The sequence below is a fragment of the Gracilinanus agilis genome, chromosome 2 (genome assembly GCF_016433145.1).
Source record: "Gracilinanus agilis isolate LMUSP501 chromosome 2, AgileGrace, whole genome shotgun sequence".
Taxonomy (NCBI): domain Eukaryota; kingdom Metazoa; phylum Chordata; class Mammalia; order Didelphimorphia; family Didelphidae; genus Gracilinanus; species Gracilinanus agilis.
In genome coordinates, this window is record NC_058131.1 from 689,671,426 (window position 1) to 689,698,434 (window position 27,009).

At 44.7% G+C, this 27,009-nt stretch overlaps 2 protein-coding genes across 2 annotated transcripts in view; one reads left to right on the forward strand and one right to left on the reverse strand.

Moving 5' to 3' along the window:
- The first annotated feature begins 5 nt into the window (after positions 1-5).
- Positions 6-20,548, forward strand: IDH3A (isocitrate dehydrogenase (NAD(+)) 3 catalytic subunit alpha). The gene is made up of 11 exons (XM_044659164.1): positions 6-90; positions 5,961-6,023; positions 8,241-8,324; positions 10,020-10,134; positions 11,013-11,200; positions 11,649-11,782; positions 13,156-13,258; positions 13,346-13,410; positions 13,670-13,754; positions 15,686-15,838; positions 18,791-20,548. Exons 1-11 carry the CDS (start codon positions 64-66, stop codon positions 18,872-18,874), a joined length of 1,101 nt encoding a protein of 366 aa, XP_044515099.1. The 5' UTR covers positions 6-63; the 3' UTR covers positions 18,875-20,548.
- A 1,018-nt stretch (positions 20,549-21,566) lies between these two features.
- The window catches only part of ACSBG1 (acyl-CoA synthetase bubblegum family member 1), a 97,052-nt gene continuing 91,609 nt past the window's right edge, over positions 21,567-27,009 (reverse strand). Inside the window, exons 10-12 of the mRNA XM_044660287.1 lie at positions 25,193-25,332; positions 23,507-23,753; positions 21,567-21,652 (exon numbers count right to left, since the gene is read on the reverse strand). Of these exons, the coding sequence (XP_044516222.1) occupies positions 21,567-21,652; positions 23,507-23,753; positions 25,193-25,332 (473 nt within the window). The remainder of the gene's footprint in view (positions 21,653-23,506; positions 23,754-25,192; positions 25,333-27,009) is intronic.

The window sequence follows — 27,009 nt, forward strand, 5'->3', positions numbered from 1 at the left end:
GGGTGCCGGGGGTGAGGGAGTCTGCGCGCAGCCGCCGCCGCCGGTTCCTGAGGAGCGGACGCGATGGCAGGTCCCGCGTGGATCCCGAAGGTGAGCGCGGAGGGGCTGGGCCTCGGGGATTGCAAGTGCGCGTGCGCCCCTGCGGCTCTTTGCCCCGACCCCGACCCGGCCCGAGCAGGGCCTCCGGGCACGGGTCACGGGGAGAAGGTGGCCCTGACACGGGCCCCGATTCCCAGTCCCGCGGCCCTCCCCGACGCCCGGCCCAGGGGCGGCGTCAAGGTCACGGAGGCGCCCGGGCAAGGAGGCGCGCTGGGAGAGGGGCGGCCTCGTGGGCCCCGCGGGAGGTAGGGAGTGAGAAAGGCCTTTCGGGAATGGGCCCGGCCCCAGCAAGGAGCCGCCCTGAGAATCTCCACCTGAGCCAGGCACCTTGGGGCCATCCGGGCCGAGCATCATGCAGGCCCGGAGAGGGTGAGCCACCTGGCCAAGGTCACCCAGGGAGCTAGGACGGCGGGTCCTCCACCGGCACACGGATCCGGGGAGGATGAGCCCAAGGTCACTCAGGGGCTGAGCGCCCCTCTTCCCATGCGCCAGGCACCAGTGACAGGTCACCAGCGGTACCAGGCCCAGCAGGATTCGAACCCAAGGCTCTTCCATTGGGCCTGAGGCAGCACGAAAACCAGGGGAAAGATTGAGAATGGCCTACCTGCTGGAGAAGCTTCGGAAGGGCCAGACCTAGATGACCTCCAAGCAACTGCCAGGCCTGTCATAGGGAAGAGGGAAAGGCAGATGGAGGCGCTGGGGCAGCAGGGGACATCAGGGCAGATGGGCAGATGGATGGGGCCAGGCAGAGGGCGAGAGAGAAACACACACCCCTAGTCAGTGAGAGGGTATACCTTCTGGGGCTGAGACCTTGAGGGCAGGCACAGAGCAGACCTCCTTTGTGTCATGTGGGGACCCCCTTCTTAAGAAGGATATAGGGGGCAGCCAGGGGGTTCTGGACCCTGGCTCTTGATTGATTCTGAGTAGGAAATTCGGGGTTTAAAAAACCAAGAATGATATGGATAAGCCAGTCCAGAGGACACTGGGTTGGTGAAGTGCCTGAAGACCATCTTATCTAAGAACTAGAGAAAAGACCCAGGGGGCACTTGATACCTGCCTTCTGGCACTGGAAAGACTGTGCCACTTCTCCTGCAGGTACCAGAATCCTGAGAGCAGCAGCAGCAACAATGGAGGCAGATTTAGATTTAATGGAAGGAATGGGTTGGCTGCTGAAGGAGGTAGTGGCTGCCTCATCCCTGGAGCTCTTGGAGAAGAGGTTGGATGGCCATTTGTTGGGGATACTCTAAAAAGGGATTCTGCTCACTAAAGGGATTAGGATTGGACCATCTCTGAGGGTCCTTTGCCTTTTCTGACCTCTCCAAACTGACCCCTCTATGCAGAAGCAAAAGGTTTCCTGCTGACTTCTCAGAGCTCTGTCCAGCATGAACTACTCCCATTTTTTTAGAAGAAATGTCACTGACTCCAGTTAGTGTCACTTGTTGGATATGGTGGGACTTACTGGGAAACCATGACTGAATGACTGGTACTATTAAGTAGCCTTCCAAAGTGTCTTTGCTACCCCTTTGTTTTATTTTATTTTTTAAATTTATCTTTGAAAACTCTTGCCTTCTGTCTTTGAATCAGTCCTGAGTATCAGTTATATGACAGAAGAACAGTTAGAGCTTGGCAACAGGGATTAAGTGACTTGCCCAGGGTCAAGTGTCTGAGATCAGATTTGAACTCAGGACTTCTTATTTCCAGACCTGGCTCTCTTATCTGCTGAACCCTCCTCTACCTCTTGATTTGAATGTAAACAGGTACCAACAAAGGAGTTAGACATTTTTAGAGTTCTCCGGCTGAGATCTGTGTCTGCTTGGTTGCTACCAGATAGTAATATGTATCCTCTAATGTATTTTCCCATCTTCATATAGTGACATTTTTAAGTTTCTTGTCATGACTTTTTCACTTTAGTCCAGAGAGAAGTATTAACTTCATATGCTGTCCTAAGTCTCCCTGGCTACATGATTTGTCTTTGTGTGTCAGGATCCAGGCGAGGGCTATTATGCATTTCTGACCATCAGGAGTAGGAGATCTTTTCAGATCAGGGTTTCCTAGGGCACTTTTGCTGTCAGATTTGGTTTCTCTTAAGTTCTCTCCTGGACCATTGTGTGACCTCTGCCAATATCTTTTTTTTCCTACCTGAGGACAGCCAAGTATTTTTTTAAAACTTGATTTTGCCCTTGAAGAGATAAGTAAATAATGAGTGCTTGTAGCATTCTCTGCTACAAAAACTGGGACTTTAAAAACTGATCAAGTGTTTTGACCAAGGTCACAGAAAATCATTGGTGTGAGAGAGAACAGGCCTCACATCTCCTGATGGTCTAGCTAGCCTTCTCCTCTGCCTTGAGCAGTTACCCCCGGATCACCTAATATTAGAGGGAACCTTAGAGTTCATTGTGTTCAGTTTCCTTAATTTTTCATGTGAGAAAACTGAAGTGAGGCCACAGAAATGGAATCACTGGTCCAAGGTCAGAAAGGTAGTTAGTGGCAAGATCAGGACCTGCCTTCAGGTCTGTTAGCTCCAAGACCCAGACCAGGGCATCCTTTGTATGACACTGTGCTGCCACCCTGGAACATCTGATGCCACCTAGACTTTTTTCTCCTTGATCAGTTGTCTTTTCTGTGATGTCAATTGTGAGAGACTACAAGAGGCTTACAGTTATCCAACTTCCTTCACAAAAGGAGTCACAGTTATTGGACTCTAACCATACGTTTAGGGCCATGTTACTGTTTCATCCTGCAAAGACCTCTGCTTGTTGTGAAATATTAATTTTGTTTTATTATATTGATGTCCACTGCAAGAATAGCAATCTGTGGCATATGAAATCAAGTCACTCTATTAATTAGGGAACTTAACTTTTCTTCATGAGGAAGTAATAAGGCATTTTCTGTTTTGGCAGCAGGGAGACTTGAATTCCAGGCCTATCTCTGCCACTAACTAGGCCTCCATTTCCCCTCCTGCTTTTGAAGGAGGTATGATAATATTGAGGCAAGGTCCAAAATTATTTTAATTATTTGTACTTTTTCTTGTCAGAAGTTCTGATTTGGGGTAGACAGCTAGCACAGTAGATAGAGCTGCAGGCCTGGAGTCTGGAGGACCTGAGGCCAAATCTGACTTCAGACACCCCTTAGCTGTGTGATCCTGGGCAAGTCATTTATACCCGTTTGCCTAGCCTTTTTCTTAGAGTTGTTACTGAGATAAATTAAGGGTTAGCGGACCTAGAAGGCTCTGATTTGATAGGCAAAGGAAACACCCTGGAGCAAAGAAGATTGTTAGCTGTTTGGCAGTTTAGACTCTTGGAGAGCTGCCTGGAGCCCTGGGAGGTTGAGTGACTTGTAGAAGGAAGGTCACAGCCAGTATCCCAGCTCTTCCTGACACCAAAGCCAGTTCTCCATACTTACTTGCCTTTTAATTCTCAGACCTCTACTGAAAACCCTGTTATTTGTTCAGTTCACAAGCATTCACTGATGGCCTGCTTTGAGTCTGGCATTCCACCAAGTGTGTTCAGATGGTGCTTTGCTTTCCAAGGGGTCTAACAGTAATGAAAAAGAGGATAAAGATATGGTCCCTGGCTTCAGGGAGCTCACCTTACAGCCATATTGCCTTGGCATCATGGGCATCAGAACCAGAAGGGATCTTAGAGGTCAACCCCAACCCCTTCATTTTAGAGCTGAGAAAAGCCAAAGAAATGACTCGCTAACGGTCACCTGACTAATTAGTAATGGAGCTCAGGATGAGACTTGGGGCTTTGATCCTTAGACCTTTGCTCTGTGCCTGCTCAAACCAGTCTCGGCATCTTGACGTGAATTTACAGATCACTCTTCAGGTTTGAACATACTGATCAGTGACCGGAATCATTGAAATGAGTAGCACTGGGTATAGGCTTGGTGGAGCAGACTTTATTCCACACTCATCAGAAGGCCCCCTGCTTGACATCCAAAACACAGAAGCCACTTTTGAGGGGTTTGTTACTTCTTTGTTTCTTCACAGCGGAAAGGAAGATTGTTGCAAAATTGTAAACATCTAAAGGTAGTAACTGTTGTTTGTCACAAAGTGTTGTGTCCATGGGCATCTTTTTAAAACAACTCTTTTGGTAGGTGGAGTAATGGAGTTTTCTTAGTGATAGTTGTATGGACCATAAAACAGTGAGAGCATAGGATGATTGTGGACAACTTTTCCACAGTGCTTTTTAAAATACAATGTTGTAAGGGAGCTAGGTGACTCAGCAGATTGGAGAGCCAGGCTTGAAGAGGGCAAGTCCTGGGTTCAAATCTCACTCCCAGCTATGTGACCTGGGATAAGTCTTAACCCCCAATGCTTAGCCCTTGCCCTCCTGTCCTAAAGTTGTTACTAGAAGAGAAAGTAAGAGTTTAAAAACACACAAATACACACAATGTTGAAAGAGAAATTTACTCCATAACATATTTCCTCACCCTGTACAGTCCTTAGTAGTATCACTTGGCTGGTACTAGAAAGCTAGGATTTAGGGGAAGAGTGTATCTATAATGAATCCTAAACTTCAGAGTTGGAAGGAATACTTCAGAGATTATTCAGCTCCATTTCTGCCAGAGCAGAATCTATCCTTGACAAATGGCCATTCAACCTTTGCTTGAAGACTTCTGGTGTTGGGAAATTCCCCCTCTTGGAAGACAAACCATTCTACTTTGGGACAGTTCTAATTCTGATGAAATTTTCCCACATGTTAAACTGGAAGTTGCCTCTCTTCAGCTCCTCCCTCTCTCCACTACCTTACCATTGCAAGTTCTATCCTCTGAGGCCAAACAGAACAAGCCTGTCGTCCTCTTGTCCATTCTTGTTTGAGTTCTCTTAGTAGAAATTATATGTTAAATTAGCTTCAGAGAATAAAAGTATAGACAAGTAAGTCTTTTCCCTGCCCAGGATGAAATGCACCCCAAATCTTTGTATAGGGTATTTTAAAACAACTCTTAAAATCTTAGAGGATTATAAACTTTGGAGCTGGAAAAAGAACCTTAGAGATCATCTTAGCAGTTGAAGAAACTGGGATGCAAAAAGGTAAAGAGATTTGCCCATAGACAGGCAAACAAGACTCAGAGTCAGAATTCACTTTGCCTCCAAGTCCTAAGCTTTTACCCCAAGACAGCTCTTACCATTAATTCTCCTATTGTTCAACACCACACTATCCCTTTTTTTCTAATCATTCTTCACAATCCATTCACCTTATCTGTAATCCAATGTGGCTTTGGACTTACTCAAATGATTTAATAGTAATGGCCTTTTTAAAGGTCATTTTCATTACTTCCTCTAGATTAATACAGAAAAATCAAGTGGCATTTAATAAAGTTTCTTAATTCTTGTTGTTACATCATATAATTTCTAAATCCTTATATGAAGGTTTAATACTTGCTTTCATTAGCATTAAAATGTTATCCCTGTCAATAGGTTTCCACTCAGATGATATGAGAGAAATTAGTGGTTTGAAATAATGTAAAGCTTTTTTCTACTAATCTTTTTATATTGGTAACAAGTTAGACTAAAACTAAAAATATTTGAAGTGTATAATCAGATTTTGTATGTGGGGGATGAAATTACAACCTTTTAGTAAAATATTCCAAAAAGTTCATAGGCTCCTAGATTTGGGAATGATTTTATATATGAAGGAACTGAGTCCAAGAGCAATTGAGTTGTCCAAGGTATTGCTAGTAACCAACCATGGAAGAGGTACAACTTGAATCTGGTTCCCCTGACTCTAAAGCCAGTGTTCTTCCATTTGTCTACAGCCCAGCATGATCATAAACTGTCCTCAGTTCTTTATCTTTGGCTTTCTATGTATTACTCAATGCTGTTGATGACTAACTCTTTTTTTGGGTATTAATAATAGGTATCTCGGCTGCTGGGGGCCTTCAGCAACCCAAAAAAGGTGACCCGAGGTTTTGCTGGTGGTGTGAGTACCTCTCATTTTTCTGTTTTAGAAGTTTCTCAAGAAAGGTGCTTAGCACATCTGTTATATCAGACTTAATTTCCATGGATGAAAACCTGTAGACAAGCCCACAGTTCAGTGGCAAGTGAAATTTATTCACTAACTTGTACATGAACCCGTTAGGTCAGATGCACATTTAAAAAATTCTATTCCAGCTGGCCAAGGGAGCCTTGTCACACTAAAATCTCATACCAGCCCTGTTTAAAAATAGATGGAAATTCCCCTTGAGCCTGGTAATATTTCACAATTTCATCTTATCTCTGAAAAGAAATTTCTGTGAAATTAGAGCAAATGGAACAAAAATTGTTGAGAACCTTCAAATCTGGCTGCACTTTTTTTGAGCTTTCCTAAAAACAGTAGATTTACTTGCCTATTAGAAGATTCTCTTGCTTTTATAGACCTTGCAGACTTCTGTTTATGCAGTCTTTATTGAATGTCTTATTAACATTTCATTGCTTTAACTTTAAATCTGCTGTTTTTAGACTTCCCAGCATTAGAGAAACCCGTGCATTTTTAAAACTGATTCCACATTTTTAGTCAGTCTAAGGTTGTGGATCAGTGATTCCCTATCTTTTTTTTATTTCCTCCTTAAATGCTCTCATTTGGGTTTCTTAATTCCAACACTCCCAAATAACATCTCATGGTGTAAAATTTCCATAAAACCCAAGTATATTAATCCAACTCCCCTATTCAGCAGTGGAAGGGCTCTGACCTTTTCTCTAATCCAATGACCGCCCAATGGAATTTACAGTCAATCAAATGTTATTGGGAGAACAGGAAGGAAGAACCTAAAGGATTCTTAGCTCTCCGCTAGTGCAAAGGTTAAGAAATGAGTGTTGCTGCCTGAGTTGAAAGTCCAACCGAGCCAGTATTTCAAATAGAAACCCTGCACAGTGACATTTTGGGCTTAGCATCTTGAATTATCCAGTCTTGTGTCATTATTGAATGTTTGTGCCAGTGTTATTAGAATATTCAGCCATTTCCCTGTTGTGTATCTTGAGTAAGTATTGTAAAGAAATAGGAGGATATGCTAATTTAAATAGGCCTCTGCTGGTGGTCTAAGGTGATAGTGGGAAGGCAAATGGAAGCAAAGAATCGTCAGGGACATCTAATCAGATTAAATTCTGCTGGGGCTGCTTATAGAGCACAGGCAAGGGGCTAATGCTTTCTATTGCCCCACTTGGAGTGGGGACAAAGAACCTGAGTCACTTAGGTACATCATTGTATAGGAGCTTGATGGTTTTCATCATAACTCATTCAGTGCCCTCAAGCCATGGTTTCCATTTGTTCAAAATGTTCTTGGGTGGAGCCGTTGGCATTGTTGGCATTGTTTCATGGCTGCCTACTGCCTCTCATTCTAGTATTAGTCCTTACATAGATAATGTCACTGATACCACAAGATAATGAAAAGTAAAGAGCCTTTTAGCATATGTCATTCTATTTAAATAAACATTTCTCAAATACTTCTTAGCTAAAAATGTCATTTTTAAAAGCAACACTGAGAAATTCCTAGAGACTCTTTTGATTTTTTTTCCCTTCATTCTCTCTTCAGAGTGTTGTGGACAATATAGTTTACCAAGAACTCAGTTCAAAAATGCATTTGAATATCTTTAACTTAGCAGAAGAGTTGGGGTGGGGGTGGGGGTGGGGAGGAAGGAAATCAATGTCAGATCCCTAAAACCACACTGGTTTAATTTCAGTTGTTTTTCTTCATACTTGAAATTTGCTTTCCCAGAGAGATTACTTTTGAAATCCTTAAATCTCTCTTCACTTTTAGAATAAAGGCGGAGATGACTGATCTCTTTGCCACCTAGCATTTCTGTAAAGAACAAGTGTGGCACTGGGAAGGCTTCTTTGGTAACTTAATTTTTACCTCACTTAATGAGCATCAGCAGAGTCCTTGGTGGGGGTGGGGGTGGGGGGGAGTTAAACTTGGGAGCCGTTGACTTTAGAACCTGCGGTAGTGTAGACATCCTTGCTGTTTTGATGAATCATTGGCAATTTAAGGGAATGATAACCTTTTCTTTTTACTTCTAAGATCATTTGGTCCCTTTTGGGGAACTGGTAAAACAGCCTTTATTGGCTCTGATCCTCTTTTGTATATGCTTACAGCCTTCATTTTAGTTATTACCTCTTCTTACAGCATCCGTTTTGCATTTTATGATGGTTTTTTACATTTAGACCCAGACAGTGACCTTGATTCCAGGAGATGGTATTGGACCAGAAATCTCAGCTTCTGTTATGAAGATTTTTGATGCTGCCAAAGTATGTGAGCTCTCTGAAAATAATTTACTTGTAGTCTCTGTTTAAAACCTTTCCAGCTAATGGATTGTTTAGAAGGGCGAATTGGGTGTAAGTATATTAAGTTTCTTAACATGGGCACTAAATGCATAGTTTACTTTAAAACCTGCTGCCTTTGTATTGATTTTAGAGATAGAGTTTAATACCTCAGCTGACAAGCTTTCCTAAAGCTCTTATTATATGCCAAGCTGAGGAGATAAAGACAAATGTGGAACAGTTTCTGCTCAAAGTTTACTTTCTCTCAAGGAATTGTTAGATTAAAGAGCATATTCTTGTTGACTGGGGATTCATCTACTCTCTCTGAGCATCTTGCCCAAAAGAAGAACATTAAATATAACTGCTGGACATGTGAGCAGGGGGTGGGTTTGCTTTGTAAGTTGAAGAGGGTCCCGTGCTGGCATTTAAAAAAGTCTTTCTGCTACACAGCAGGATATTTTCTCGGGGTGGGGGCTGGTGCTGAGCCAATTTAACATCCCTTATCCAGAGTTTGCACCAACCCAACCTCTTAATACTATAGGCATGTGAACATATCATTTATTGGGGAAATTTCAAGAAAATTATTAAGAACTACTTGTTTTGTGGCTTGCGAGTTGCTCATTGTAAGTAATTACTAAGTAAAATTAATGGAAAAGTAGATCCCAGAAAATGTAGGTTTTGATGTGCATGGCTACCCTTTCTCAGAGCCTCCCCTCTTCTCGTGTCTCATCATGGTATGCGCTTCCTGAGAGTACAAATTCCAGCAGACTCTTCCACGGCTCTAAGTAGAGCCCAGGCCTAGTCTGGCCCAGATACCTGAGGACCAGCCGTACTGAAGAGATGCCCAAACCACCAATATTGTTGGTCATAGTGCTCAGGAAGAATTTTGAGCATCTGGAGTTGGGAAATCTCCACGCAATGAATGAGGAGCCGCAGCTAGAGGCAGATGAACAAAGCTGTTCCCACACAATTCTGTTAGTGCCATTAACATTAAACTCACCATAAAGAGATGAGAATTGTAGGGGAAAATGTCACTGCCCAAATGCAGTGGACAGTGTTAAGACAAGGAAGTCCCTTCTCTGGAGTTAGAGAGAAAACAGAATAGGTCTTATTTTTTTGCCTTATATTGCTTATAAAATGAAAGAGTTAAATCTAGAAGGGACTTCAAAGGTTATCAAACCCAATACCCTCTCCCCCATTTAACAGATGAGGAAACTGAGGACAAGAAAGATGAAGTTGACTTATCTAAGATCATATGGGCAGTAAGTGAGAGAGCTAGGATTCTCTAAATCCTACACTTACTTAGCTCTTCTTGTTACCCTATCTCTCTGTGATCCTTGTCATAAGCTAAATATAGGAATCTCACTAGGATTTTTATGTAGGGATGGGAAAGAGAAGAGTAGGGATATGGCAGCTGTTTCCCATGGCCTAATGCCCCAAGTCACTCTGGGTAATATGACAAGTGTGAGATTGAGCCCTCTTCTGGGCCAAGAGCACAGTAAGATCATTGGGCATGTGTCTGGAACTGGCCGTGGTGACTTTTTAAACATATAATTTTGTGTGCTCTCCAAAAGGATAAATGCAAACTCATTTAAGAAACCAAAAGATGAAGATATAGTAATAATGTGTCAGTTTTGGTCAAAAGTGTTCCTGATCCCCAATGATGTGTTCTGTGGCATTTAGGCACCCATCCAGTGGGAAGAGAGGAATGTCACCGCCATTAAAGGGCCTGGAGGAAAGTGGATGATTCCTCCTGAAGCCAAAGAATCCATGGACAAAAACAAGTTGGGGCTGAAAGGTATGGCTGCTTTTGAAGAGAGGGAGAGGGTGTCATTACTGGGACAAGAGGTACAATTTTGGAGTGTGTGTGTGTGTTATAAAATGGAAGGAAGCCAACTCTTCCTGCGCGGTTTGAGGGGGCGGCCTCTCTATGGGTGCTTGTCAGAGCTGGGGAGCTGGACCTTCTAGGCTCCTTTGTATCTTCAGACTTCTCGCTCTCTACTGGCTCCTCCTTTCTGACTTCCTACAAAAAGACTCTGGTCTTCTCCTTCCTTAACAGAACAGACCTTTTCCTTGTGCCCCATCGCCCCCTTGAGTTTCAGCCTCATAGTTCTCTTCCCCGTCCATGCCAGATTTTTGGAAAGTTAAGAATGGTCTTCCCTCCCTGCCTCTGTTCTTGATAGCCTTGGAGTCAGAATCACTTTGGGTTGCAATGCTTCCTCCTCCCCCCTCAGCTCCTTCCCCTGTGAGACAGGCATGAGGATGCCTTTAGTACTGAAGGTCCCGAGGAGTCCGTCTTGGCAGAACATTTTGTAAATCTCAGAGCGTGTTGCCATAGCAGCTTGTTAGCATCAGAGTCTTCCTCCCTCCCTGTTTCTTTCCTGACACCCTCCTTTACCTTGGCTGATGTTTCCTGGTGATAAGGGGAGCCTTTAGAAAGCCCTGCGAGCCCCTGGTCCAGGCCCCACTGGCCCTCTCTGGAGGAGGGTCCCGGCCTAGCTTCAGAGGCTGACAGCCGAACCTGCCTCTTCTGGCTCCTGAGCCCGGGCTTGGAGTCGTCCCTTCATAGGGACTCTGAACTGGGGCCCGAGGGGGGAGGCGAGAGGTCAGCGGGGCCGCTCCTGTTTGAGTTTGTTCTTAGCTGGTTTGTCCCCAAAGACTCTTTGTTCACTGCAGGCCCCCTAAAGACACCCATTGCGGCTGGACACCCTTCGATGAACCTTCTGCTTCGTAAAACGTTTGACCTTTATGCGAATGTGCGTCCGTGTGTCTCCATCGAAGGCTACAAGACCCCCTACACGGACGTGAACATTGTCACGATCCGGGAGAACACCGAAGGCGAATACAGCGGCATCGAGCATGTGGTAGGCAGGCTTCGACGTGCTCTTAGCGGTCTGAATGCAGATTTTGTTTTAAAAAATGATTCATTTATACAAGAGGGAAAGATCACAGGCTCAGGCGCTCTTTGCTTTTATAAAACATGGTCATGTTGTATGTTGCCTGGATAGAGAGTGAGCCTCAGACCCAGTGAGTCCTGGGTTCAAGTTTTACCTCTAGCCCATCCTGCCTGAATCACTCTGGGGTATTTGTTGCTTTACTTTCTAAGTCTGTGCCAGTTTGCCTTGTGGCTCCTCAGAGGGTTCCCCGAGCACTGAGCTCTCAGGCCCAGGCCCTGGGATATGCGGGGTGTGTGGGGCCGGCTCATTCCACAGTGTTGTCAGGCCTTAGTGCCTGCTGCCCTGCACTGGCTTTGGGGGAGCCTCGGGCTCCTCTGGCCCCTCCTCACTGAGACCCTGGGCTTGTCTTTGCCAGATCGTCGAGGGCGTGGTGCAGAGCATCAAGCTCATCACGGAGGAAGCGAGCAAACGGATTGCGCAGTTTGCCTTTGAGTACGCCAGGAACAATCACCGAAGCAACGTGACTGCCGTGCACAAAGCAAATATCATGTATGTGATTCCGAAGGGGCCCTGGGAAGGGTTCTGGCTGCCAAAGGCTCTAAAAAGTGGGGGTGGAGGCATTCTTAAGGATGTAAGCTCTGAAAAATGATTTCTTACTATGATTGAACGAAATGTTAATTTAGGACACGATGGTGAGGGCAATTCCATCGCCTTACTTTGCGGCAGTGCTTTCCTGTTTACAAAGTGCTTTTCTGTACATTAGTTCGTACATTTGAGCCTCTCCAACATTCCTTTTTTAGAAAAAAAAAAAAAAAAGCCCTTCTTAGAATCTTAGAATACTATGTATTGGTTCTAAGACAGAAGAGTAGTAAGGCCTAGGCCATGGGGGTTAAATGACTTATTCAGGGCCACACAGGTAGGAAGTGTCTGAGGCCAGATTTGAACCCAGGACCTCCTGTCTCTAGGCCTGGCTCTCAATCTACTGAGCCACCCAGCTGCCCTCTCCCAACAAGTCTCATTAACTCCATTTTACAGATGAGGAAACTGTTGTAATGAAGGGGGAATTAAAGTACTGGGGCTGTTGAGAGTTGGAGGGTCTGAAGCTAAAGAAGTAAGTCAGGACAAAGGAGGAGGAGGTCATAGAGACCAGCCTCCTCATTTTACAGGTAAGGAAAGGAATTGCCCATCGTCCTTCAGGTAATTAAGTAGCAGCCGGGTCATCTTCTCCAAATCCAGAACTCCTCCCACTTTGATAAGGTCCTGCCATTATTCACAGAAATCTTTGGAGAATGGAAGAGCTAACGGTATTTGCAAGGTCAAGCAGTCAGGCATCCAAAGATACAGGCTTGGTTTCTGTTCTAAAAGTGAGCTGAACAGTGAAGGAGAACCTGGGGAATTGCTGCCGTCTTCCAGCTGTCCCTTACTAGTCGCTTTCTAGCCATATTAACTGAAGTATAAATCAATCCTCTGTCCCACTAAAAACTGCCTCCCAGATGTATAAAGGATTCCTTTTCCTAACCAAAAAAAGTTCCGAGTGTGTCAAATTTAAAACTTTATAATCAGTGACTTTCAAGGCTGATTGGTATTGTCAGAATGTTCTAACATTTGATGCTTCTCAGACTTTGTGGGGTAAGAGTGGCCTAAATCAGACTCATCTTCTGCATTTTAATACCTTTGAGCTCCCCAGGCAATTGGCCTTCTCTTCTGGCTTCTGTCTCCCTTCCCCTTCTTCATTGCTTGTGACCCATGGGGTATTTGGTTCAGCCTACATTTTATCAAATACCTAAAACAAATTTAAATTCTAACTGAAACCAGGGCAGTAGGCTCCCAACATTTATTCCTTGATGTGCTTGGCTTTTCTACTTTAATCAGTTGCTTCTCTAAGGCTTTGCTTTCAACAATTTTTATTTAATTAACTACAGGCGAATGTCAGATGGGCTTTTTCTCCAAAAGTGCAGGGAAGTTGCAGAAAACTGTAAAGATATTAAATTTAATGAGATGTACCTTGATACAGTATGTTTGAATGTAAGTATATACTAAGAATTATGCTTGGGGGGGTTGTGGCAGAGAATGCTCGTTTTCTACACTCCACAAATATGTTCTTCCTTCTAGATGGTACAAGATCCGTCCCAGTTTGATGTTCTTGTGATGCCAAACTTGTATGGGGACATCCTTAGGTAAGTCTGTCTCTCTACCACAGCACCATTCATAAATAAACCCCCTGAGAGTGATTCTGTCCTGCTGTAACCTGCCATGTGCCAAGTGATACACATGAACATTAAGAAGACACAGTTCGTATTCTGAAGAAACTCAGAGACAAATCTCCCAATAAGTGTTAAAGGAAGATTTTGCTGCTGGACTCTGCCCAGTCAGCAGTTTAGCTGGCCTTGGGCCCAATCCCGTTTTGGAAATTTACTTCAGAATTCTCTCTTTCAGTGATCTCTGTGCTGGCCTTATAGGGGGTCTTGGTGTCACACCGAGTGGAAACATTGGCGCCAACGGAGTCGCAATCTTTGAATCGGTAAGGATCTCTGAAACAGCACTGTGATTTTCTAGGCCAGGATTTCCCACTGACTCCAGGAGGGTTCAAAACATTCTTTTCACTGCTAGGCTTCACTGAGCACTGAATCTATTTGCTAAAAAAGAATGCCACTTAGGAAAAATGACACGTTTGGTTTTTGCATTGATCTTGGCCTTATTAGTGATCTTATGGATAACCTTCTTGTATGTTTTAACAGAAGTTATTTGGGGGGAAAACTCTTGGTTGATGTTCATCTTTGGAAAAGTTTCCTTTATTATTAGACTTGGATAGATCTTTTTCTCCCTAGTATATGGATCTTAGATCCCATAAGATCTTATTCCCCAGAATATAGTTTCAGATCATGGGATATTCACATAAGTCTGCCATGTGTTGGTGGGTACCATTATCACATTTGCTCTTCCCAATGGCCTAGCAGGAGACTCTGGGGCAAAAGGTGTGGACATTTTAGTCGTTTTATTTGCATAATTCCAAATTGTTTCCAGAATGGCTGGATTCCCAGCTTCACCAGCCATACACTAGGGTGCCTGTCTTTCCCTGCCTGAGGTCGATGTTGTGCTTGTTTTCTAGTTGAGGCAGTGGAGGCTGAGAGGCTAAAGTGATTCATTTATGGTTACTGACACCTCCGGGAAGTGAGTGTCAGCAGGATCTGAACCCAGGTTTCCAAATCTAGTGCTTTTTCCACTAAAGCATATGCACAGTAGATATTCAGCCAAGAGCATTATAGGGTCTGTGTTTGAAAGGCAGCTTAGTGGCCATTTGGTCTAACTTAGTCATTTTCCATATGAAGAAACAGGTCTAGCAGAGGTGATGTGTCTGCCATCACACAAGCAGAAAATGGTGAGCCGTGATTTGAACTGAGATCTTCTTGACTGGAATGTTATATTGAGTTCTTGGTGCTTTTAGACAAAGGACATCAATGAGCTAAATGAAAATGCTTCAGGGAGGGCAGCCAAGATGGCAGAGTGACTTGAGCTTATGTGAGTTTTGGTTGAAGTTTATATTGGAAAACAGTGGGTGGGGGAGGATAGACATCTTGAATCAGTCAACAAGCATTTATTGAGGCCTGGTATATAGTGTGCTGGGCACTGGGCTAACTGCTGGGCCTACAAATACAACGGCTGAAACTTCAAATATTTGAAGGGCTTTCCCATGGAAGAGGGGTTAGCCTTGTTCTTCTGAGCCCCATACAGTGGAGGCCAGGTGCAAAAAGGCAATATTGGGCTTGGTGCCAGGACAGAAGACTTCCTGACCCTTGGGGCTGCCCCCTTGTTGGGGATGTGGTAGTGGGCTTCTTGATCAGGTGCCAGTTAGGCCAGATGGGGGCCCCTCTGCATTCAGAACCTCCTGGCTTCCCAATGTTTGCTGTAGAGAGCAATGGCTATGATTCCATTGGTGTGCATATGCCCCGTGTCTTCCTGTCTTCACAGGTGGCCACAAAGACTCTGTGGCTGGTGGGTCCCCCCCAACTTCCCCCTTGGCAGCGAGCCTCTTGGCGCCTTAGCCAGCTCAGACCTCAGCTGTACACAGCTCTCCTCAGTACAGCCCGGCTGTCCTGGAAGCCTTTCCTGCTGGGCAGGAACCTGATGGAGGACCTGCTTTCCCCGGCCTAACTCTCAAAGGGCAAAGATAGAATGAGGCTTGAGTGGTTCCCCTTTAGAGAGGGCCCTAAGACCTGAGAGCTCTGCAGTTTGTCCCCATTTTACAGATGAAGAGAATGAAGCTCAGAGACCCGTGACCATTGGACTGTCGTGGCCTGTGGTCTGACTCTGCCTCATCCTCCCTTCCCAGTGCCAAGCTGATTCTGCCCTAGAGAGGGGTGATTACTTGTCTCTTGTCCCCCAACAGCGCTTCTGTGGGTCCTGGCTAGTTCTTATGATTCTCCAGAGGTCAGTAGTTCCCTTTGTTGGCAGGTTCACGGAACGGCCCCGGACATTGCCGGGAAGGACCTGGCCAATCCCACTGCCCTGCTTCTGAGTGCCGTGATGATGCTGCGCCACATGGGGATGCACGACCACGCCGCAAAGATCGAGACTGCCTGCTTTGCCACAATTAAAGATGGGAAGGTACCTGCGTGGATAGTCTGGCCTCTGGCTGTCCCTCCCCTCAGCCCTCACCAGAGGCAGCCTGGTGTCTGAGCCCTTGTGTGGATCCTCATGAGGAGATCAGTTTCGTTTTCTTTAAAAAAAAAGAAAACCTTTTCTTTCTGCCCTAGTGACAACTCTAGGACAGAAGGGCAAGGGCTAGGCAATTGGGATTAAGTGACTTGCCCAGGGACCTACAGTTAGGAAATGTCAGAGGTCAGATTTGAACTTAAGACCTCCTGTCTCTAGGCCTGACACTCTCTCCACTGTGCCGCCTAGCTGCCCCTGGACAGCATTTCTTAACCAATGATCCAGAGGTCTGTGAGACTTGATTTCAGAATCCATAAATTCAGGTGGGGAAAAAATGTCCATGTTTATTTTCATTAACCTCCATGAGAAGTTTAGCATTCCTTCAATAATTTAAAGACACGATTCAGAGAAGAGGTCCCTGGGTTTCGCCAGAGGTCCCTGGAGGTCCAAAACACAGTCAAGTTTAGGAACCTGATCCAGTGTGTGCCCTGAATTCCAGAGGGTACAGGGCTCCCTTTGGGCCCTTTCTCCCTCTTCAGGGTCAGAAATTCTTCAGTCAGCCTCGTAAGGCTGCTGCTGGCCAGAATCCCAGTAGAGGGACTTGGCTTACAAAGAGGGTCATCATGGAGTGACTTTGTGTCCATCGTGACAGGCGGGGAAATACTTCCTGGTGTTTGGGTGCTAGAGGACAAGTGAGGAGCCAGTCACAACTGCCAGGGACGGCTTCCCTCTTGCTGCCCAGCCCTGGTGGGCATTCCAGCAGCCTGGCATTCACTTAGCTCTACAACCTACGTATTAAAAGAGACAACCTAAAAGTTAGGAACTTCAGTTAGAAGAACTTAAACTGTAAGTTGGGCATTTAAAACTTTAAAAACTCTACCAGGATGTTGTTAAAACACACACACACACACACACACACACACACACACACACACACACACACACACACACACACACACACACACACACCATCACTGAAATCATGGCAAATATGGATTTAAATCATTTCTTGTCTGGGGTTCCAGGATCATAGATTTAGAGCTAGGATAGACCTTAAAGGTCAAGTGTTTTTCGAGAAGCAGGACCACGTCATGGAGAAGGTGCCCAAAGCCAGAAGCGATGCAGAGCTGGTTCTGAATCCTGCCTCATACGGCTCTGGACAAGCCACGAACCCGAGCCTTGGCTATGTCATCTGTACAAGGAGGGCTGGCCTCTCTGGCCTCTTTGGCCTCTCTGGCTTCCAGGTTTCTTTCCAGCTCTGTCAAAGTCTGTGATCTGTGGCTTATTTTACAGATTAGGAAACTGAGGCCCAAGGCCACATAATTATTAAGTAGGAATTGGAACCTCAGTTCTAATTCCAAATCCCTCCAAATCCAGCACAGGATTGTAGGTCAGAATTCAGTGTGTACAATTGGGCAGCAGTTTTCTTAAACTTTGAGAGATTTGCTGGCGAATGCTCTTTACGGATTGTTCTCATCATCCCTGCTGCTTCCGAGAGCTGTGGAGTGGGTGGGCATTCTCGCTGTGCAGCCTTCCTCTGAGGCCTTTCTTCCCTCCTGGTCCTCATCCATGGCCACGGAGAGGCCGTCGTTCCTTGCCCTCTCCCAGGCCCTTCCTGGAGCTCTCCCTAGCAGTCACACCTTCCCCAGCTTTGTCTAAGTTTATTAGGATGAGGATAATCATGGCTTTTGTACCGTGTCAGGCCAAGTCATCATTAGTTGTACTTGCACCCTACTTACACCAACAATGTGCTTTTCAATTTAGGGTTATTTTTTTTAACCCCCTACCTTCCAGTTTAGAGTTAATAGTGTGTTTTGATTCCAAGGCAGAAGAGCAGTAAGGGCTAGTCAATGGGGGTTAAGTGACACTTGCCCAGGGTCACACAGCTGGGAAGTGTTTGAGGCCATATTTGAACCCAGGATCTCCCATCTCTAGGCCTGGCTCTCAATCCACTGAGCCACCCAGCTGCCCCAGACATTCAGTTTTAAGCATTTACTAAGTACCTTCTCTGTACCAGGCACAGGTATGTAAATCCCAAGGGTACAACCTCAAAAAGCAAAGCAGACTTTACCTAACGACTGCCTGCCCAATGTCCTGTAGGTTATCTGTGGTTTGGATTCTCTGCCCTTTCTGGCTTCATCTGCACAACCAGAGGTACTGCAACAAGTTCACAAAGGATCATAGGGCCCTCGGAGTCCAAGCCTCTGTCATGTGGCCCAAACATAGCCTGCCTCACTGGGGTGCAGCTTGCAGAGACTTTTCTTAAAAAACTGTAATTAGGGGGCAGCTAGGTGGTTCAGTGGTTTGAGAGCCAGAGACAGGAGGTCCTGGGTTCAAATGTGGCCTCAGACACTTCCCAGCTGTGTGACCCTGGGCAAGTCACTTAACCCCCATTGCCTGGCCTTTACCACTCTTCTGCCTTGGAGCCAATACACAGTAGTGATTCTCAGATGGAAGGTGAGGGGTTTAAAAACCCAGAACTTTAAGTGAACATGCCAGCGGGGCTCAATGGCCTGCCTTCCAATAGCATTAGTATTGCCTTCTTTAGCCTGTAGATATCCATTTTGAATTTGCGATTGAAACGAATATAATTAAATTCACAGGGCCCATTGCTGAAAAATCTTGGGGCCCCACTATTTGGACTTCGTTCTCCGTAAACTTTCTTCTTTCCTCCTGTGTTCATTGAGTCCCAGCTGACATGCCCAGAGTAAAGTTGTAGGAAACCCTCCCCGTGATCTTTAGCCACTCTGTGCTTTCAAAAGACTCTTCACCTCCACTGATTGCTGCTTGTTCCTCCCCAAGGCCCAGGGAGGCCCCTCCCACAGGGGAGGTGGTCTGGTTCTGACTGAGACTCGCCAAGCTGGGCTTTGGGCCCTTCTAACTTTCCTTTTTCCTTCCTCTCAGAGCTTGACAAAAGATTTGGGAGGAAATGCCAAGTGCTCGGACTTCACGGAGGAGATCTGCCGACGAGTAAAAGACCTAGATTAAAGGAAAGCTTCTCCTGCTAGGCAGCAGTCACTCCTTATGGACACAATAGGAAAAGCTATTGTAGACCGTACCATCTGTATACATTGAGGTTGCATATTTCTTGACAGAGCAAACATTCTAAATTGGGCCTTTTCTTAATCCATTCTGTGCCCTGGACGAGAGTGACCCTCCAACGTCTGCTTCCAATGGACTTTTTTCCAGTGCTTTGTTTTATTTATTAAATGTCTCTCTCTGGTGAAAATGTTTTATATATTGCAAGGATGGATCCCTGTCCTGTCATTTTCCATTGTTAACCATTTTACACTTCGGTTAGAACAGTTTTTTTCCTCAACTGAAAGACTTGCTGTAAATATCCAGATACTAAATTAACAGGAGAAACAGCTAACTTTTTAAAGAAAATCCCTATTTTCCTTGGAGTATATAAAGTATAATGGAAATGATACAGGATACTAACATAGCACAAGATGACATTCTTATAAAAATAAACGGGTATAAGAGGAATTTCCTGGGAGAGTCATATCAAGGAGGGTACAGAGGATACATTTTAAAGTTGTGTAGTGAACTAAGAAAAAAAGAGATTTGCTCTCCAAAAAATTTATTATATGCATGAATAAAGATTGCAAACCCGAGATATATTTAATCAGAGATGTATTTTTTTGGTTATCAAATCTAGATAATCTATGGAAGACACAGTGGCATTCTAATCCCACACAATACGTGTGGAGCTATTTTTGTTAAGGTGGCTTTAACCTTTCTTTGCTTGCAGTAGTGCTCTCTGTGAAGAACCAGGGCGACATTTCCCCCAATCAGATGTTGATTGTACATTGTGATCGAGTAAGTCGATCTGCATAATTTTCCGCATAGTTGTACCCGGCCATCCCTGGCCATCCCTGGCCGTCCCTGCCCCTGGAGCTATCACTGCATTGGTCATGTGTGTATTCTGTGTCTGTAACTGTCCCTCCGCTAACGAGGCTGCTGTCCGAGAAGGCACCGAGAAACTGTCAGCTCTGGGGCCGCATTGAGGAGCCCCAGATGTTGACTCCCACCTCACTGTATATTTCAGCATCTGTGCGTTCTCCTACAGGGAACACCAAATTATTGCCTTCCTTGAACAAATAACAGTACAAAAACCCCAACACAAAACCTGTTGCTGCCAGGCTGCCTAAACTAGAGCAGCTGTAGACTGGGGTGTCACACACTAAGGAACAAAACCTTCCCTCGGTTCTTTGTGCCATTAAGGTGGTGCTTGGGCTTCCTGAGGCCCAGGGGAGGGAGGGGGTGGTGCTTTTTCAGTCATCCAACATTAAGGTCCTTCTCTTAATGTGAGTCCTCCTTGCCACGTGAGGCGGTTTTGCTTTGGTCCTTTAGGGTGGTGGTGCTCGGGGCCCTTGGCTGACCTGTTCCTCTTACTGCTCCATGAACCTGTAGGAGCAAGGTGGCAGCTATTTCATATCATGCCCTCGGCCAAAGAGTTGTGCCTGGGTCACTCCTCAGTCCCCCCGGGAGGGGAAGGGGCTCCCTCAGGCTCATGGCCAGGGCTTCAGCTTGCTCCAGATGTATACACTCCATTTTATCCTGCTGCTTCTGCATTTTTGTTGGATTGTGCTACCTATAAGAGTGCCTGTCAGGTTCAAAACAAATAGTGAAGTAATAAAGATTTTAAAAACCGGTAAAGATGTATAATTTGTGTGCACGTGTTCCTGTGAAGATGAATTGTTTTTCTAGCACCCAAGTCCTTTGGACCCAGTTCCTTCCTAACATGGCCCGGCTAGTGTCTCAGCCAGCACTGGGGGATACAACTCAGCCGGGTAACCCAACCACACCGTCGATGTGTTTTATTGGTATATTCTACACTAGCCACCTGGGGTGCATCTCGCAGTGGGTAGCAAAGTCGTTATTGCTTTTCTCTGTCTTCTATGCAAAGTTTTTCAGATAGCTAAACGGTGTCATTTCAGGAGTTTTGAAAATGAGTAGTCTGTTCTTTCTGGCTGATCATCCTTTTAGGTTATCATGGAGCCCTACGAAGGATGGGAAGGTCAGATCAGCTGTCATTCGCCAACTGAGAACACATTCAGATACTTAGTCCCCTTGAAAGCCTGGTTTAGTGTTCAAATTGTACATTTATTGAATTATGACCATTAGGAGGGAAATGTCAGCAGCTTCATTAAATGCTGGGTCGTAGGTGTGCACCATAACAGGTAATGCCAGGCCTGGATGGCTGGCACATTCAGATCAAGTACAGACAGCAAGCTGTTATCCTTGGCAGGTAAGCGAGTCACCTCTCACTGCCTGCCGTGCGTTAGTCCTAAGTCACTTCCAGGACAGGTTAGGTGACCTGGCTTCCCTTTCTCTGCTATGCTGATTTGCAGCTCATCGAATCTAAAATTAGAGCCAAAAAGCCTGAAGATTATCACGGAGGAGGAGGGGTTAAGGTGGCTGCATTTTGTTATGTGTAACAAATATAATCGTACAGAATTCAAACTATCTACAAGTGAAGCTGGCCACTTTGTGGTATTCAGCTGCAGAGCTGCATTACGGTCTGACAGCTGTGGCTAGCCCAAGACTCCATCATCCTTGGAGGCCGAACAGATTTGTTGGGAAATCTTTTTGTGCCCCAGTTTTAAGATAACCTGATTCCCAGGGACGAAATACCCAAAGCATCTGTTCAGTAGAGACTAGAAAAGGAGCCCCATTAGTTGTTTGGTTCTTTGTAAAATGATTCAATTTCTTCTTTGTACTTTTCAAGAACTGCTAAGCGCTTCAGTTTCATTGTAGGACCTGAAAGACAAACCAAAACAAGTACCTGAGCCCCAAATAACAGGTGACAAACCTCAGCAGCACAGCTACTTGGCAGGCAGTAACCAGGGGGCCCTGGTCTCCCTGACAACAGAAATGTACAATCATGTAGGCAGTAACCAGGGGGCCCTGGTCTCCCTGACAACAGAAATGTACGATCATGTAGGCAGTAACCAGGGGGCCCTGATCGCCCTGACAACAGAAATGTATGATCATGTAGGCAGTAACCAGGGGACCTTGATCTCTGAGCAGGACAGGATAGAACAGTCAATCAGATCTGGTCAAAAACAGAAACTAAGGCTTGTGTTGGACATTAGAGGGGACAGAAGGCTGTCTCTGTGTTTGTTTCAGTTAAAGGTGCATTTTAGGAGGTTTTTACTGATGAATGTGGGAGGGCAGAAGACAAATCTCCATTTTCACTCAGTCTTACAGCAAATGTATCGAGATTGAACTAGAATTTGTGCTATCAGAGACCTGGGTTCCACAAACAACTTGTTGGCTTGAATCAATTAATAAGATGAAATGTAATAGGAATAAATGCAAAGTCTTAACCTCAGATTCTAAAAAATCAACCTTATGGGACAGCTGGTGGCTCAGTGGATTGAGAGCCAGGCCTAGAGACTAGAAGTCCTGGGTTCAAATCTGGCCTCAGACACTTCCTAGCTGTGTGACCTTGGGCAAGTCACTTAACCCCCATTGCCTAGTCCTTACCACTCTTCTGCTTTGGAACCAGTACACTGTATTAATTCTAAGACAGAAGGCAAAGGTTTTAAAAAAAAATTAAAAATCAACTTCATAGATCCAAGATGGAGGAAGAATGGCTAGATAGTGTTTTGGAAAGCATCTTGGGGCATGAGTGGACTTGTAAGCCCAACAGAAGTCACCATCATGATACAGCAAGAAGGAAAGGTCACAGGTACCACTGCTAGAATTCATTCTTGCTAATGTCAACCAAGCCTGGCTTTCTTCCCATTGGCTCCACTCAATGGCCTTCCCCAGCCCTCCTGGCCATTGCATATGTTGTGAGGAAAATTAGTTAGTAATTAAGTATTAAGGTTGACCTAGCAGGAAGGGCTGGAACATTCCAAGATGGAATGAAGGAGCAGGAAGTAAGGGCTTGTGCTCTGAGAGGGACTCCATTAATGGTTGGCACAAACTGTTGCTAGCCCTGGGAGATCTCAGACCTGCATCCTGATTTCCCTGGGATCCTGAGTGGTGGTGGCTTCTAACAAGAGGACAAGAACTACATAACAGCACCAGGTGGAGGAGGAGTGTGGGGTCTGGTGGACAGCATCTCAAGCACACTCTCTCTGCTTGGATACCTTGGACCACCTTGGCTTTTGGCATCCTGAGATCCTCTGTGGATTACTGTGAGAAACCCTCAAAGCCACCCACAGGCCCTTTAGCTGTGCTGGTCAAACCTGGCTGGAACCAGGTTTGAAGCAGCCTCCAGAACAGCTCCTTTATGCCCAGCCTGGCCTAGGTCAATTAGTATTAGAGAAGTTAAGTCCTCCCCCTTGCCCTGTGGTTTTGCCCATTAGGTTTTAGTGTAGAATCCCCTATCCCACCTTTATTTTAGTTTAACATAATTAAAACTGTTAAAAGCTTTTACCTTGCCTGCTGGTTTCAAAGACTCTGGCCTAGGGGTGAGCTGGCTGACAGTTGGCCAACAGCCATTCTTGTCAGTTAGGAGCAGCTTAGTTGTGTACTCTGGTCTCCCTATCCTGGTCCTGTCTCTCCTTCAACCCAGCGTGTGTACCCACAACCATTTAGATTATATTTTAACATCCCTGGTGCCCATCTTTTTTACACATAGCCAGGCAAGAAAGAACCTACCAAATTCTCCCCCAGAAATGGAAAAATCCCTTTCCAGGAGGGTCCACTTCTGGATACGGTAAGGCTGGGCAGCAGCTTTCTCATTGACTCTCTGGATGCCTTCTTCGATGGCCTGGTAAATGGCTTCATCCTTCCTGCCCACTATCTCCGACACTTTCGTGGCTTTGCTGCCAACCTTCTGGCAGAACTCCAAGGCTTGATCCGTAAGATAATCAGTTGGATCTGAAGTTTCTGGATCTAGAGTGCACTGAAATGCCAATGATTGGGAGGTATGCATGGAAAACCCCAGGCTCAATAATCTCAACAAACATCTCTCTACTCTAAATTATAATGAAGGAAGATAAGACTCTCTGGGCTATTGGCCAAAACCTCCCAAATTCTCAGGCTAATGTGGATTAATTTTTAAAAGGAAGTTTATACATCTTTCTTGCATACGTCATCTATATTTCTCTTATATCTATAGAGAATATATTATACATACTCTCTGTAGAGTATATATATATAGTATTGAGTTTATGTATAGAGTATATATGCATATATAATATATATGCACATTCTATATATACATGCATATCTATGAGAGAGAAGAAAGAAGGAGAAAGAGGAGGAGGAGGAGGAGGAAGAGGAAGAGGAAGAAGAAGAAGAAGAAGAAGAAGAAGAAGAAGAAGAAGAAGAAGATGATGATGATGAAGAAGAAGAAGAAGAAGAAGAAAGAAGAAAGAGTAAAGCATGCATGTATTATCTACTTTGTTGATGATTTTAGGCTAATTTGAATATCAGACTGACTCATACCTTCCTCCTATCATCTGGATCTGGTATTGAAAGCCCTTTATAACCTATATCCTCCTTCCCTCCCTTTCCAGTCTTCTTATGTCTTCTACCACACCATGTGTTCTGCAATCCAATGACATCAGCCTCCTGGCTCTTCCTCAAATAAGATTCTCCATTTCATGTTTTTGGGCTCTAAGTTTGTTTTGGGGCAGAATCTCAGTTTCTTTAAGCTTTATTTCCCCCCTTCTAATCCCCTCATTTTGAAAGGCAACAGAGTGTAACAGTCAGGAAAACTTGGATTTGAATCCTGCCTCAGGCACTTGTTAGCTGTTGCAAGGGGTGTGGGAAAGCCAGCTCCGAAATCCTGAAATTTTTAGCTTGAGCATTTATGCCTTGGAAATCGGCAAGCAGGACTTTGTTTATTATTTCATTGACTGTTTAGATTTAAGAAAGTGTCAATAATGCAGATTAAATTTAAAAGCATGTTATACATTTTCAAAAAGCTAATTGTTAAACATTTAACACCACCCTCCCCCATGTGAGTCCTAGGTAAATCATTTAACCTTGTTATATCTTGTTTTTTTAATCCATAAAATGGGAATAATAATAATAATACCTTCTGTCCCCTTCTCCCACCCCCTAGCCTAAAGGATCAAATGAGATGGTATTTATAAGCATTTTGCAAACCTTAAAGCACTATATAAAGACTAGCTATTATTATTACATTAAGGCAGTGAAGTGGATAGAGCACGGGGCCTGGAATAAGGAAGACTCATCTTCCTGAGTTCAGTTTCCTCATCAGTCAAATAAGCTGGAGAAGGAAATGGCAACCCACTCTAGTATCTTTGCCAAGAAAACCCAAATGGGGTCACAAATAGTCAGACACAACTGAAATGACTGAACATTATATGATACCTTCAAGGTCAGCAACATGGACAGAAATTTCCTCTGGTCTCCAATCAGCATAGCATTGCTAATGATAGGGAGCTCTATCTTCACGGCCTCCTCAATGGGGAGAGGAGGCACATTCTCCCCTCCAGCTGTTATGATTAATTCTACAGAACAACAAAAAGAGAGACCCCCACCCCACCTTTACTGGATGGGGGTTCTCAGCTGGGCTAGAAACCCCAACCCATAGTAAATCAGATGTTGCTCCATCCATGAATCTAATTCATCTTCCATCTCTTCCTCTTCCCTGGATTCTTTTCAACTATCTACAGAGATGCTTAGATCTCTCCTAAAGCCTCTCCTCTATTCTATTATTTTACTTTCTAGTTTCTTTTCTTCCTTTCATCTCAAAGTACTATATGCATGTCTGCTATTATTCCCTTTGCTCCTTCTCTGTCTCTTTCATTGATTTCTCATCCTTTTCCTGAGCTCTTAAAGCAGGTGATCTCCTTGGCTCTTTGCTCAGCCCTCTTCCTTTCTCCACAATCTCTCTTGGTGAGCACCAATTGTATTCCCCTTTTTTTAGATTTTCTTCTACTTTTTCATTTTTTAAAATTTTGTCTTATTTTCTGATATCTTACAGTTTCATTAGCTTCTGTTTGACCAATTCTAATTTTTAGTGAGTTATTTTCTTCCTTGAGTTTTTGTGTTTCCTTTTCCATTTGGCCAATCCTACTCTAAAGAGTTGTTTTCTTCAGGGGTTTTTTAAACCTCCATTTCCATTTGGTCCATTCTATCCCTTAAGGAGTTGTTTTCTTCAATGTGCCTCCTTTTCCTTTTGGCCTACTCTAGTTTTCAGGGAGCTGATTTCTTCAGTGAACTTTTCCCCAACTGTTGAGTCTTTCTGTCAATTCTCTTATCATTTTAAAAAATTTCTTTTTAAGTTCTTCCAGGAGTTTTTTGGGGGCCTGACAACTTTTCACACTTCCCTTTGAGGCTTCGAATATAATGCTTTTTGGCATTATTGTCCTCTACAGAGTTCATATTTTGGTACTTCCTATCACTAAAGTAACCTTTTTTTTGTCTTTTGTTCATTTTTCTAGTTGCCCCCCCCCCATTACTTTTCCTCATTACTTTTTATCCCCATTGCCTTCCCCATAACCTTGAATTTGTTTTCTGTTCCTGGGTTAAAGAGAGTGCTGCTCCAAGCTGGCAGAGTACTCTTCTTTGGTACTTGGGATAGGCCTAGCTACCTTTGTTTCTCACAGTATGTCTATTAAGGAAGTGGCCTTGCTGGTTTGCTCTGGAGGGGCAGGGAGGTTGCAGCCATTTTGTCCAGCTATTTTCAGCACCCCATGCCACCTGTTTCATGGCCTGGTCTGATCCCTACTTTGTTGTTTCCTTGCCCCTGCCAAGTAGCTTGGACTGGGCAGGTCCTCTGCTCTGGGCTCTTCCACCTCAGGCAGTTTGCCACCACATGGGAATGAGTAGGTTCCTGTAGTTCAGTTGGTCCCCCTCTCTGCTTCCTTGTAGCTTCAGGGTTCTGCTGTCCTATGAAGATTTGTAGATTTTCTGTCTTCTATACCTGTGTAGAGTGGCTTGGGCTGGGCTCCTCATTCTATAGATTTGTTGCCTCTGATGGTGTCACAGCATGTTGGGCTGCTCCAAGTTCTGCTGATTCTCACAGAAGCAGTGCTGCTTGGTCCACTCTTTCCTCTTACACCAGTGAGAAGTGTTCCTCCAACTTTCTGTTTTTGAAGTGATTTCTCTCTCTCTCTCTCCCTCTCTCTCTCTCTCTCTCTCTCTCTCTCTCTCTCTCTCTCTCTCTCTCTCTCTCTCTCTCT

Bases quoted from the DNA above. Each gene is read 5' to 3' on its own strand.
- IDH3A (XM_044659164.1), top strand. From the start codon at position 64: ATGGCAGGTCCCGCGTGGATCCCGAAG. The intron at 10,135-11,012 runs GTATGGCTGCTT...TGTTCACTGCAG, and splicing joins AAACAAGTTGGGGCTGAAAG to GCCCCCTAAAGACACCCATT. The intron at 11,201-11,648 runs GTAGGCAGGCTT...TGTCTTTGCCAG, and splicing joins ACAGCGGCATCGAGCATGTG to ATCGTCGAGGGCGTGGTGCA.